The 15,143-nt window shown below is 39.8% G+C and overlaps 1 protein-coding gene across 2 annotated transcripts in view; it reads left to right on the top strand.

Moving 5' to 3' along the window:
• The window catches only part of KCTD16 (potassium channel tetramerization domain containing 16), a 429,813-nt gene that overhangs the window by 181,340 nt on the left and 233,330 nt on the right, over nucleotides 1-15,143 (top strand). The window contains exon 3 of one of the 2 annotated variants that reach the window (XM_089673022.1): nucleotides 2,891-2,935. The exons of the other annotated variant lie outside the window; for it this stretch is intronic. Within the exon in view, the coding sequence (XP_089529148.1) occupies nucleotides 2,891-2,935 (45 nt within the window). The remainder of the gene's footprint in view (nucleotides 1-2,890; nucleotides 2,936-15,143) is intronic. 2 annotated transcript variants of the gene reach the window in all.

The raw sequence follows: 15,143 nt of genomic DNA, 5'->3' as shown, positions 1-15,143 counted from the left end.
ACAGAAAGAAGACTCCCCAACTGTGTAGGAGTGGAGGGAAGGAGGCTTCTTATAGACTCAAGGTAAACTATCTCATGAGGGAAGTATGGAATTCTACTTTGTTGGGTGTTGGAAACCTTTCCAAATACAATCCCAGTAAATGGTTAAATTAATCCATCTCTGAATTGTGTTAGATTAGGGGGGTTCTGTATTACAAAAGGCCAATATTAACATAGTGGCCATCTTATACAAGGTCTTGAAGCTGTTCTAACAATTACAAATGAAGCTTGAACTTAATAACAAACATTTTTTTATAAATACATCAAATTCTGACATGCCCACATACTCAGGATAAACATCAGGTTTTAAAAAGTGACCCTACCCCCAGTGTTTGACAGTCCAGATGGCTAGATGGCGAAAAGTCCTAAGAAACCTTTCTGAAAATCAGTGGGAGAACACACTTAGTATGTTAGCTAAAATGTCACAGTTGGGTAGACTAATTCAATTGTTTTTCTTGCATAGGGCGTATTGTACACCCCAGTTTCTATTCAAAATTGTAATGACACTAACTGCACTAAGTGTGGGAGAAACAGAGCAGACCTAATTATGTCTCTATGGAAATGTCCAAATTGCTCAGGTACTGGAATGATGTGGTTTCTACAATAAAAACTGAATTTGTTGTGTCTCTCAGGTACAGCTGTCTTACAGGTATACTTGGATACATTGACATGACCACCCTGGATCAGTAAACTATAGATGCTGTGTCCAAAGCTCTTATTATTGTACACAAACTGATTGTCAAGAGGCAGGCTTACAGATTGCACAATGTACTCTTGTTTGAAAAACTGACCTATACTGGTAGGGGCTGTTCATTAAAATATTAAAATTCTGAAAAATAAAGATTTATAGCATCTTGAGACCTATCCCTTCCTTAACTATGTTTTTTACTGAAACATCCTATCTGTAATGATTCCCCCTCCCCTCCGCTGATGCTTAATTTGAGCGGTGATGATTGGAGTGGTAAATCAAGAGTTAATAAATGACAATATGTAAGTTGGCATCTCGTGTTTATTCTTCTGTCTTCATTTCCACTTACAGTGTTGATGTTTGTACTAGGATTTTGATGAAAATGCCATTGCAATCTGTAACATTAACAGGCTGCCTTTGCAACTTTTGTACAGGTTGTTCAATTCCATCCTTAACCGGTTCCCGCCCAGCCCATGGCCGAATGGCGGCTGGCAAAAACCCTCACCGCTCCGGGTGGACGCCATATGGCATCCTTTCGGGCATGCGCAGTTTGCATGCCCGCAGAGCCTGCAGATCTGTCACCAAGGTACACGGCCGATGACAGATCTGAGTCCCGGCCCCGTTGCCGGGACCATGTGACCTGCTGTGACCAATCACAGCAGGTCACATGACAGTTGTATACAATAGATGGCTTCCTATCATGGCATCCATTGTATATAAGTGTGGCTAGCTGTGAATGGTCACAGCGATCACATGAACAAGCTGGGCCAGTCACAGCCCAGCTGTGTCATGTGATTAACTGTGGCCAAATCACAGTTAAGAAAAAAAAAAAATCCTAAATGAATTGATTTCATTCAGGTAAATGCTTGCTTATAGCAAAGTAATTCTTTGCTATAAACAAATTGTTTGTGTAAAAAAAAAAAAAAAAATAGATCACTTCCCCAAAGTAGTACAATGTTACTATGGTAACATTATACTACTTTGGTCATAGTGATATATGAAAAAAAAATCTTAAAAGGAGAAAAAATGTAATACAAAATTTACTGTCACCAGTCAGTGTCCCTGATCACTGCCATGCCAGGTATATGATGACACTGTACTGCACTGGTGACAGTATGTAAAAAAAAATTGTGAAAATCATTTTTTTTATTCATTTCCGAAAAATTATGACAAAATTACAACTTCAAAAAACTCGCCATGCCTCTTATGAAATACGTTGGACTGTCTACTTTGCAAAAAGAGGTCATTTGGGGAATATCTGTACTGTTCTGACATTCTTGGACTTCAAGAAATTAGATTGGCTGTCAGTACTTCAGGATTGATCAATTTTCAGATCTATACCATAGTTTGTGAACTCTATAACTTTCCTACAGACTAAATAATAAATACTAATTTGGGTTATTTTCACCAAAGACATGTAGTAGAATACATTTTGGCCTAAATTTATGAAGAACAATTTATTTGCAAACTTTTATGACCGAAAAAAAGAAAATGTGGGGTTTTTTTCCCCAAATTTTTGGTCTTATTTTGTTAATTTAACAAAAAATAAAAACCCCAGCAGTGATTAAATACCACCAAAAGAAAGCTCTAGTTGTGTGAAGAAAATGATAAAATTTTAGTTTGGGTACAATGTTGTATGACCGCGCAATTGTCATTCAAAGTGTGAGAGCACTGAAACCTGAAAATTGGCCTGGGCGGGAAGGGGGTTAAAGTGCCCTGTATGGAAGTGGTCAAGTAATCCCTTATAATGATCCATTTTCATGTGGTGTTTTGACATTTCTTTCTCTGCTGTGATTTTTTTTCTTTAAAAAGCATAATAAAAATTATCTAACTGAAAAAAGTACAATATTACATGACATGTATTAATACAAAAACTATGGGGGATGTTTCTGGGATCAAATATAAAAGTACACCTGTTCCTTAGGATATTCACTGACGCCAAGGGGGTGGTTCCTGGGATTTTTCTATAAAAGTACACTGCCCTTTAATATATTCAAAGGGGTATTTGATGAACATGTTAAGAGTTTAGTCTACTTGCAAGTCGAGGAGCTCTGAACTGACCTCATACATTGTTATACTTATGTAATCTGATACATTTTTCCTAATACAAATGATTTTATTTGGAACAAAGAAAGCTGATTGCATTATATCATTTTTTTCTCAGCTCCAGCTCTACGGGAGAGATATCAGTGTCGTTTCTCCACTCTAGGTGAGACCTCATCCTGAGTATGTTGTTATTACCAGTTTCACATGTGTTATTTTACTGGTGACACTGCTAATGTGACATCAGTACTATGGCATGAGTATACTTTAGAACTGAGCTAGATTTTTACAGGCTGACATAAATATTCATTGGTAGTGATTTCCAGAAACAGTAGCATGTTGAATTTTCACTTATACAAGTGAATAGGAACATTGCAATATGCTGACTTCAATCATTGAATTATATGCTTGCAAACATCCTGTTTATTTTAAAAAAAATTAAATTTACTTTTTCACTTAGCTTAACATCATTTGCTAATCTAAAGGAGATGTATGACCAAAGCTCTTTTGGCCATACTTCTCCTCTGGGTCACAGGAGTGCACTTAGTTCTGCTCTTCTGTGACCCAGATTCAGCTGACAGTGGACTGCAATTTTCTGCCAGCTGATGTCACAGAGCCAGTCCAGGCTCTGCAGGGATCCCGACAATATTGTCAAGATTTTGCCTAGATGCCTGACTGGCAGTGCTGCTGAGAACCTGAGCCAAATGCTCCTGCTCCCTCCACAATCTAGCAATCCAGTGAGAGTTGGAGGGGCAGAGCACAGAGCGGTGACTGACAGTCACCACTCTGTGCTGAGAGCAGACCCAAGAGCTGAGCGATCAGCAGTCTTTGATCACTCAGTTCTCTTGTAGAGCTGACAGTTGACAGCTGTAGCATCAGGTCAATGCTGCAGCCATCTAGGTGAGTATGTATGTTTTTTATTTTGTTTTTCACATTTCCTTTTAAGTGAAAATTCACTTTTCAAGGTTACATCATAACACCATTGTAAAGCTTAGTAAGAATAAATTTACAACACAACACTAGAGATGAATGAAATGATCTGTAAATTAGATGCACTGAACAAGACTTTGAATCTCTGAATATACAGTATATATGTGCATGCTGAATGATCCTCTCCTTCAAGAATTATGCAATTTATAAAATCCTAATTGCATGGATTCATGAATTGTGCAATTTTCTACAGAGTAGAATGATCTGCATGCACATACACAAGAGAATTGAAATTTGCAGATACAGGATTATCTTTACCCAACTTAACTTTTTTCCTCCTTGGTTTGTTCCTCTTTTGTTTTTTACTACTTAGCAGCAAATACCACAAGTATACAATATTCATTCTTGACACCTACAGTATATAAACTTTATACGAACTTTTATATAAACTTTTATATGAATTTTAGCATATTTGGAAGCCAATGGGTTGATTTACTAAAGGTAAATTGGCTGTTCAATTTGCAAGAGAGCTTAGGCTACTTTCACACTGAGGAGTTTTTGAAGTGTTTTTGCATAAAAAAAAAGACTGAAAAGCACAAGAAAAAAGTTTCCATGTGCATGTGAATGTATATCTATGTATGTTTTCACAGGCATTGCGCTTGCGGTGCGGTGTAAAAACCCCTGCTTGCAGCATGTTTGGTGAGTTAAAAAATGCCTCTTTCCATTGAAATCAATGAAAAACGCCTGAAAAACATCTGAAAACCGCCTCAAAAATGCCTCTGAGAAGCGGTTTTGATGCAGATTTTAAGTCACGTGTCCTTTAAAAAAAGCTTGGTAAAAACACCTGCTTTTTTTGCGGTGGATCAGTGTGAAAGTAGCCTTAGTGATGGGGTGAAACTCTGCTGACTTTCATCAACCAGAGGAGTTTCATGAGGAATCAAAAATATTTCTTAAATATATTTTCCTTGCTATGATTAAATATTATTTGCAAAGAGAATTTTTACCACAGTCACTAAACTATAAAGAGAAAGTAAAAATTTGTAGCAAGCAACCCCTAAGTATCAGGTTATCGTTTTAGTTGAGAAGTTTCAACAATCAACTGACTTAACCCAAAAACACTTTACCTATTTTGCATGGGGAGAGGGAGAGCAGCAGATAAGTAATTCCAAAGCTCTGCAATTTACATTTGTCTTGTTTTAGTCTGTCCTTAATATCCTGTTGCCACCTTTCCTGAGTCTGTTTTCACATGAATATGCATACCTCTACTTTTCTTGTAATATCTAAGCTTAGTTTGCTCGGCTTTGTGATGGTTTTTGAAATGAAGTATAGGTGTCTATTCTGTCTATAATTTTATGTGTGATCGTAAATGTTAAACATAAATGAAGATAATGACTGCCAAATTGCAATAGAAAGTTGCTTCAGTCAAGGGTAGAAGAAAAACGAAAAATTCAGTCCAGTGCCAGGCAAAGTCTTTGGTAGCTTTAGGATATCATTCGTTTTATGTCACAAAACAGACTTATAAAAGATGCATGCAACAGTTTACTTGGATTTTATCTTGAGAGTCAGATGTCTTCTATATTTATCTGGAATTTACAGTCTCTTTGAATGTACTGTTTATGATTTACTTTTCTTTACTTTGTGCAAACCATATAGTCAACTCAGTAGGTCAGGACATTACATGAATTATCCCACATGCTGGGTAACTAAATGTACATATACTGTATGAGTTTGATATACACATGTATTTCTTGTGAAGCTACCATAGTGGAGTGATCCTTCCTCGATGTGTGAAAAATTACATTGTTTTACTAGTCAGCGCTTGATTCTTTTGTGACCACCCAAAGATGTCAGCAGTGCTACTCATTCCTATAGTAACAAAGGAGAGAAAAGTGAAGGACGCTTCTGTTAGTCAAGTAACCAAATGCTACAGCTTTCCATTTTGTCAAAAATGATCCAACCAATAATTCTGACTTGGTAAAGGTCATTATATGGATCATTATATGGATCATTGCAAGTGCAATGGGTGGGCAGTACCGGCCATCCATATGATGTAACAGAAAACATGATTCATCAGACCAGACCACCGTCTTCTATTGCTCCATTATCCAGTTCTGATACATGCCCATTGTAGGCACATTTGGCTGTGGACACAGGTCAGCATAGGCACCATTACCGATTTGCTGCTATGCAGCCTCACATACAACAAACTGCAATCCCCTTTTTTTCTGCTTTCAACACATCGACTTCAGGGACAACATGTTTACTTGCCGCCTAATATATCCCCCCCCCCCCCCGACTTTCGAAATGCCATTGTAATGAGATAATCAATGTTATTCACTTAAAGAGATTGTAAAGGCTCACACTTTTTAAAAATAACAAACATGTTATACATACCTAAATACCAACACCAGTATGAGTATGTGTTAGGTGTGGGCGATTCACAATTAGTAATTAGAAGCTGTTTTCACTCACATAGCAGCTCACAAGTTGTATACATTTTTGATGTTATACATACCTGTTCTGAGCAATGGTTTTGCATAGAGCAGCCCCTTTCCCCCGCTGGCACTCCTGGCAACTCCACCTGACAAATTCCCCCATAGCAAGCTGCTTTATTTGGGGACACTCGTGCATGCTTGCTCCTTAGCTAGCTGTGTGTATCTAGAGACACACAGAGCACAGCTTGTTCCTGGCCCCCCCACTTCCTTGTCACTGACTGTGATTGACAGCAGTGAGAGCCAATGAGGAGGAAGAGAACAGAGAGCTTTGACTCTCAAGCACATTGCTGGATTGAAATCAGGGTCAGGTAAGTATAAAGGGAGGCTGGGGGGTAGCTGCATAGAATGCATTAAGGTCAAAAAAACCTTCTGCCTTTAGAACCACTTTAGACTGTTAGTGGTCACATAGTTGGTTGAAAAAAGACTCAAGTTCATCTAGTTTAACCAATAAATAGGAAAAAAATATATTTTTATACAATCCTATATACACAATTCTACGCCCACAGTTGATCTAGAGGAAGGCATAAAACCCTAGCAAAGAATGATCAAATTTGCTCAAACGGGGGAAAAAAGTACTTCCTGATCCTCCAAGAAGCAATTTGATGTTCCCTGGATCAACTTTACCTATAAATGATAGTATCCAGTTATATTCTGTGTATCTAAGAAAGAATCCAGGCCTTTTTTAAAGCAATCCACTGAACTGGCCAGAACTAACTCTTGAGGGAGTCTATTCCACATTTTCACAGCTCTCACTGTGAAGAAATCTTTCCGTGTTTGGTGATTGAATTTCTTTTCCTCCAGACGTAAAGAGTGCTTCCTTATCCTCTGTGATGACCTCAGGGTGAATATCTCTACACAGAGTTCATTATATGGACCACCTATGTATTTATACATGTTGATACACAGTGGACAAATGGTTAACACTTCTGCCTAGGGTTGTTGGTTCAAATCCCAGCCATAGCACCACCTGTCTGGAGTTTGCATGTTCTCCCTGTGCCTGCATGGGTTTCCTCCGGTTACTCTGGTTTCCTTCCACACTCCAAAGACATGCTGGTAGGTTAATTGGATCCTGTCTAAATTGGCCCTAGTATGCCCCTTGAGGGTTAGGGGCTGATATGAATGTATAATATATGTGTAAAGAGCTGTCAATTGATAGCATTATATAAGTAATTGAAATAAATAATAAATAAATGTTGATCATATCAGTAGTAAACCACATCCATTATAAAAAAAAAAAGTCCCCCGCAAGGTAAAGACATAACGTGCTAGTATGCATCACATACAAGCACATTATGTAAAACTTACCTTAAAACGAAGCCCTGTAGTGGCGTGCTGTCACCGCTGTAGAGGCTTATATCTTCATCTGTCTTCCTTCCGGGTTTGCGAGCTCCGACATTCTGACAGGCTGGGCTATACGCACAGAGCCCTGAAGGAACTGCATGGGTATGCTGTTCCTTCAGAGTGCATGTGCCGAATTAAATGAAGAGAGAATATCACCTAAACAGTGCACAATTAGGAGATATTAATTTTACCTACAGGTAAGCTTTATTGAAAACTTACCTGTAGGAAAAATTAAAAAACAGAGTTTACAACCACTTTAATCTCCTCTTCTCAAGAGAATAAATTCAGTTCCTCTAATCTTTTCTCATAGCTGAGCTCCTCCATGCCTCTTATCAGTTTGGTTGCCCTTCTCAGTACTTTCTCCAGTTCCCCAATGTTCTTTTTGTGAATTGGTGCACAAAACTGAACTGCATATTCCAGATGAGGTCTTACTAATGATTTGTACAGGGGTGATATGATATCTCTCTCTCTGGAGTCTATACATCTTTTAATACAAAAGAGGATTTTGCTCGCTTTAGAAACCGCAGCTTGGCATTGCATGCCATTATTAAGCTTGAGATCTACCAGAACTCCCAGATCCTTCTCCACCATTGATTCCCCCAGTTGTACTCCCCCCTAGTATATATGATGCATGCATATTCTTAGCCCCCAAGTGCATAACCTTATATTTATCAACATTAAACCTCATTTTCCACATAGTTGCCCAATTACACAGTGCATTGAGGTCAGCTTATAAGTTGGAGACATCCTGTAATGACTTATTCCACAGCAAAGCTTGGTGTCATCTGCAAAGACTACAATGGGCATTATAATCCCAGACCCTATATTGTTTATAAATATATTAAACAGTAAGGGTCCGAACACTGAACCCTGGGGTACACCACTGACAACCCTAGACCATTCAGAGTATGAATCATTAACCATTACTCTCTGAATACGATCTTTTAGCCAGTTTTGATCATAAAGGTCATATATATATATATATATATATATATATATACATACACACACACACACTTTTTTTATGTCTTCTATATTGTCTGTCTCTGTAATACAATTCCTTTGTTGAGCAAGCCTATTTATTTATTTATTTTGGATCATGTTGTTGAGGTCTTTTTCAATATGCTTGGGTAAAATGCAGAAAAGCCTACATATGGCTGTCATAGGTAACATTTTGACCCAGAAAATTCTTGGGTATCTTACATGAATGTGTTATTCTATGAGCTGGGCCAAAATCGTCAGAAGTCAAATAGCTAATAGCTTTTTCTGTGTTGCCACGGTGATGATGTTTCACATAGTAGCAAGCAAAGACACCATGTTAGAGAATACAATGAACATACATACCCTATTCTTACATTATGCTATATTTTCCACTCAGTGCTGTTATATTACAGGCGGAAGTGTCCTATTCATTAAAGAGTAATTTTCTTCTCGTAAACTTGTCATACTTTGGCATCCTAGCTTATACAGTAGTCATTGTTAGGGAGTTCTCTGGCAGGAGTTTGTCAAGATAACAAATGACTCTTGCTAGTGAAAGCGCGTTCTTATTCCTAGGTGGATTTTCACTGCCGACAGCTAATACATTGCATAAATGATGCAATTTTTGTGTGTCAAAAGACTTCGAAAAGAGCACATTTTTCCATTTTCGCGAACATTTGTCATCATGTTAGAAATAGTAAATGCTCTCATTTAATGGATATGATTGACAGATTGTTTTAAGAATGGAGTGAGAAATTCAATATATCTTGGCATATTTTTCGTATGGATAATTTGAGCTTGATCTATACTTTCTTCTGAATTAGCCAGATATTTGCCATAGACATAGCGCTGACATGCAAAGCGTTCATTTGAGGCAGATGAACAAAGAAACCCTGGAGAAAAATTGTTGGAATGATGTTTAAATGGAATGGTTAAAGTCTTTAAAGTAAACCTGTCACACAATTCCAAGATGTGATAAAAAAAAATTACCAAGCAGAGGTTGTCAAATGTCAAAAACTGGAGGTTAAAGTAGCTGAACTTATACAAAACAATCTTTGCTTTTCCTGTAAAAGCCTATCTTGGCTCTGTCTCCTCTTCTTAAAGGGCCAAAGCTCTTTTGGCACTACTTCTCCTGTGGGTCACAGGAGTGCACATTTTTCTGAAACCCGCTGTCAGCTGACATCAGGGAGCCAATCCAGCCTCTGGACTGATCCCATGATCCCAACTTTAATGTTGGGATCCATCCAGATTCCTGACCAGCAGCTGGCTCAGCACACTGCTGAGAGCCTAAGCCAGCTGTTTCCACCTCTCCATAGCCTGGTGCTCTAGGGAGCGCTGGAGGGGTGCGATGACTGACAGTCATTGGCTCTATGCTCACTGAGGACCGAGAGCCAATCAATTGTTTGGTTCTCAACCTTGGAGACGGTGGGGGACAGATGCAGCTGGAGAAATGCTGCATCCACCTAGGGAGTATGTTTGTTCTTTTTTTTATTCCAATATTTCACTTTTAAAGTGTTACTAAACCCAGGACCCTGTATTCTCTCTATCTGGTCTCCCACAGTACACAGAACATGGAAAGGCAATTATTTTAGTAAATATAAACTGTTAAATACCTTTACTCATCAGCAGTTACAGCAGTCTTGTGACTTCTATCAGTGTTCGGAGCACTGGTCAAAGCTTGTAGAAGGAGTTTTCTTTCTGCTGTAGGAGGGTGCAGAACCCCTGACCTCTGTCTGGACAGTGCTGATTGGCCCTGTGCTAATCACATGCACTCTCCCAAGAATAAAAAAAAATTCTAGCCATACACGCCAAACTGAGCATGTGCAGAGTGTCTCCACACGATATGTCTTATCAGGAGATAAGGGGGGGACACTGGAAGAAGGGGAGGATCAGGAAAGTCAGGATCAAACAGCCTTTTTACATAATGCAGAGGATTAACCCCCTAGGTTCCACAGTGTTGTGGGTTTAGTAACACTTTAAGCTTTCTTATTGGTTCCTTGATGCAGATGTTAACCTCGCTGGCCAATAGGTACGCTTAGAAAAGGTGTGGGGTCATAGCCAGCTTCTAGAGATAAGGATTTGCGTATAGCTTCAGCTGCTAATAAAGGAACTCTAGAGCTACTCGTTGTTTAAGCATGCTGTTTTCATTGATGATAGCTGTGTAATTTCCATCATATGCTGTTTGACTTGCTCAAATTTGTAACTGGTTTTCTATAAAAAGAGGGGAAAACATATCTTGCTTTTTAGATTTAGCTTCCCATAAATTCCAAATTAAAGCAGTACTAAACACTAAACCAAAAATGTAAAATATTGCAGTTTACCTATCCTTAATGTGTTGGATGCTATAGTTTTTTTTGTTTGTTTTTTTTTTGTTAACCTTTGATCTGGCTAATTACACACTTAGGTCAACTCCACTCTATGGAGGAACAACAGAGCCACCCTTGGACAGTGTCATTGTCAGCCTGTGAGGAATTTAGTGTTAGATGCACTAGCAAATTAGGATGGACTTACCTAACAAACTAAAGTTGAAACTCCAGATTAAACTTTTTAACAGTTACAGCAACATGTTTTGTCTTTTGGAATAAAGGTTTTACATAAATGAATAAAAGTCTATCATTTTAAGCATCCCCCCCGAGTGTTAAATGGTTTGTACAAACCTTCTAACTGCCAATATTACTGGGCAGCTTGATCTGTTAAAGAAAAAAAAATAACATACTTAAAAAATAGAAATAAAGAGAAAAACAAAACGTAAGAAAACGAATGCAGCTACGTACAGTATTCAGTTAAAGAAGCTGCCATCTTAGCCTATGTTTAATATGTAGTTGCCACAATGCTGCACATGTGATCAGTTATGACACCAGTCATTTGCTGACTTCATAGTTGAGAACTAACATAAGCAAACTAGTAACTGTAACCGTTATCATTCAAGTCTTACCTTGAATGTAAGGGCTCTTTCACACTTGACTGTTTTACCAACTCGTGCCAAACGCCCCAATAGCGTTTGGCAAGCGTTGGTCCAGCGTTTGCAGAACATTTTTTTAGCGCTCCGCAAACGCCGCATGCGCAGTTTAGTGGCAGTTGCTAGGCGTTTTCCGAGTGCTAAAAACGCCCCACAAACGCCTATAATGAAGTTTGAATGGTGTTAACGCTCCGCAACCGTGTCGCAACCGCACCGCAAACGCCGGCCGGCCAGCACCATAGACTAGAATAGGAGGCTTCAACACCTCCTGACTCGACCAGAGGCGTCCGTTTTGCCTCACTGCACCGCGCCGCTACTGCTCCCGTTAGAACAGCACCATGTGCTGCAATGTGCAGAATTGTCCAAGGCGTTTGGGAAGCGGTAAAAACGCTTCCCAATTGCCTTTCTGCCACCTGCTCACAACACTAGTGTGAACGTAGCCTTAGAGTATAGGGAAACAGTTAAAGGGCAGCACAGTGGCTAAACGGTTAGCACTTCTGCCTGGCAGTACTAGGGTCGTTGGTTGGAATCCCAGCCACGGCACCACCTGCCTGGAGTTTGCATGTTCTCCCTGTGCCTGCGTGGGTTTCCTCCGGGTACTCCAGTTTCCTCCCACACTCCAAAGACATGCTGGTAGGTTAACTGGATCCTGTCTGAATTGGCCCTAGTATGTATATGTATGAATGTAAGTTAGGGACTTTAGATTGTATGTCCCTTGAGGAGTTCCAGGGGATGGGTGAAGCCCTTGAGAAATCCTGGAGACGAGCATGGGAGGAGGAGACAAGAGAGCTAGAGAGTAGGAGGTCTTGTGAGGAGCGGAGAGTACGGTTTGGGTGGTATTTAGAGACAAGATCGGTGATGTAATTTGGGGCAGTGTTATGAACGGCTTTATATGTTAGTGTTTTGAATTTTATCCGTTGGGCAATTGGAAGCCAGTGGAGGGGTTGGCAGAGAGGGGTGGCGGATACGGAGCGGTTAGTAAGGTGAATGGGTCTGGCAGCAGCATTCATGATAGACTGGAGTGGGGATAACCTGTGGTGAGGTAGGCCAGTGAGGAGGGAGTTACAGTAGTCGAGGCGTGATATAATAAGGGAGTGAATAAGTTGCTTAGTGGTTTCCGGAGTTAGGAACGGTCGTATCTTGGAGATGTTGCGGAGGTGAAGTCTACATGAGTTTGTCAGTGATTGGACCTGGGGCTGAAAGGACAGATTGGAGTCTAGGATTACACCTAGTACCCTGGCGTGTGTACATGGACACATAGGAAAACATTAGGGAGAGTTCAGGGGCTGCGGAAAAAAACGCTGAGCAGCTCCTGAATGTGAGCTTAGCAGCTGCAGTGTACATGAGCCCTTAGGGTTTTTGGACACAAGGGGGGGGAGGGCTTTTTTAGGTAAATAAAATGCATAAAAAATGTTAAACAAACTTACTCTAATGATTTTTGGCAACATGAGCTCTCTTTTTGTGTTACTGCTTGCTACGTGTTTTCTGGTTGTAACATGGAATTTTACTTCAATACATCACTGCATTGATATAACATAAAATAAATGAAATATCCAAAAATCCCCTCACGAGGCATGTGTTGAAAACGCAAATACAGAGCTTCATTGTCATGTCCACTGTGACTGGCCTGAAATACAAAGTTGACAGGCAGCACTACACTATAAATGTCTTTTTTTTTTTTTTTTTTTTTTAAGACATGCTTCACTGTGTCTTAATTCCTCTTTTTTAAACAGGTAGATTTAGTAGGTAAGTAATTTTTCTTCATTTGACAGCATAATCTCCTTAATTTATGCAAAGTCACAGTTCCATCATATCGCAAACTTTATGAGTTGTTAACTTATTTCAATGGGACACGTGACTCATTAGCCATGATTTATTGTCAGTCGAGCTGTAAGGTGATCATTTTGGGAACGTGTTCTGTATATAATACATCAATGTGCTTTACATTAATAACTGATACAGCTGTAAGTAGCATGTTACATGAGCTGTAGTATGTTGTGATTCCATTCCACAGCCCCCTTATCTTCCTAACTTTCAGCTAAATTGATAGAATTAGGAGTTAACAAGTGCTCAAGGCTCAGCTTTGGACAAAACTTTTTTTTAGTATCGAAGGGTGGTAATGTCTGTGAACATTTTGTTGTCTTCAGCTCTGTTTGGGAGAGCAAGAAATGAAAGAAAATCTCTGCTTCATGACTTATTTGACAGATTTAAAACAAAACCAGCAGGATGGGGGGCTTGACAATTCCCCAAAAACTACACAAACAGCAGCAAAAAGGGGGGGGGGGGATTTACTGGAGCATGCAAAATCTGGTGCAGCTCTGCTTAGAAACCAATCACCTTCCAGGTTTTATTGTCAAAGTTTACTTGAACAAGCTGAAGTTAGAAGCTGGTTGGCTACCATGTACAGTTTTAGTACGTCTACCCCAAAGTGTCAAGTACAGGGGTGGGCAGTTCATTTTCCCAAAGGGCCACATGAAAAACTTAGGGATCATGTACACTGCAGATGCTAAACTGATGTTCAGGAGCTGCTCAGCATTTTTTTCAGCAGCCCCTGAACTCTCCCTAATGTTTTCCTATGTATCCATGTACACATAGTTGTTTTTAGAGGCAGTTGAGTTTACAGTAGTATTTTTGAACGCACCAAACTTGCGTTCAGGAGTAGATTTTACCAGCGTTTCAAACAGCAAATGCTTGTAAATGCGGTTAACCACGTTTATAAACGTTTGCGTTTAGAAGCATTTTTAACTGTTCCATATCCAGATGCTGTCCGGAGCCTTTTTTCATCATCAAAAATGCATGAATAGCGTTTTCCATGTATTCAAATGAACCTAGCACACCAGTGCAGTCAGTTCCAGGTTCCGTGAAGGAATAAATGGTAGAACATGCTGCATTATGCTCATGATGGGACCCATAGTGAATACAACCAGAAAAGACAGGTAATCTCAACACAGACTGATCTCTCTGCTTCCGCTCTCTCTATTTCTCGCACAATGTCGAGGCAGCACAGTGGCTTAGTGGTTAGCATGTCTGCCTTGCAGTAAATGGGTCATGGGTTCAATTCCTGGCCAGGGTGCCTCCTGCATGGAGTTTGCATGTTCTCCCTTGCTTGCGTGGGTTTCCTTGCTCCCTTGCTTGCGTGGGTTTCCTCCGGGTACTCCGGTTTCCTCCCACACTCCAAAAGACATGCTGGTAGGTTATTTGGCTCCTGTCTAAATTGGCCCTAATATGTGTATGTATGAATGTAAGTTAGGGACCTTAGATTGTACACTCCTTGAGGGTTAGGGACTGATGTGAATGTACAATATATATGTAAAGCGCTGTGTAAATTGATGGCACTATATACGTACCTGGAATAAATAATAAATTGGTGGGTTTAGTTCTGCTTTAAAGACTGGTGAAGTGCAATATATTTTTGGGTTTAGTACTTTAAAATCACAATGTGTAAACTATTTTACATGCTTTAGAACTGAAGACAAAACATTAGCCTAACACCTTCCCGCCCAGCAGAGTGACGGCCGGGCAGGACAGTCGCCATTGTGACTGGGCGTCATATGACGTCCTGTCAAAACAAGCCACTCATGGGGCCTCGGGCCAGCACAGTGGCGCAATCTGTCAGCGGCTGATGACCTATCACTACATCAGCTCCTTGCCAGTGTCATGTGACCACTGTG

This window comes from Staurois parvus, unplaced genomic scaffold, assembly GCF_062004578.1.
Source record: "Staurois parvus isolate SC_StPar_1 unplaced genomic scaffold, SC_StPar_1.0 ptg000133l, whole genome shotgun sequence".
NCBI classification, from domain to species: Eukaryota; Metazoa; Chordata; class Amphibia; order Anura; family Ranidae; genus Staurois; species Staurois parvus.
This window is presented reverse-complemented; position numbering and strand designations above follow the sequence as displayed.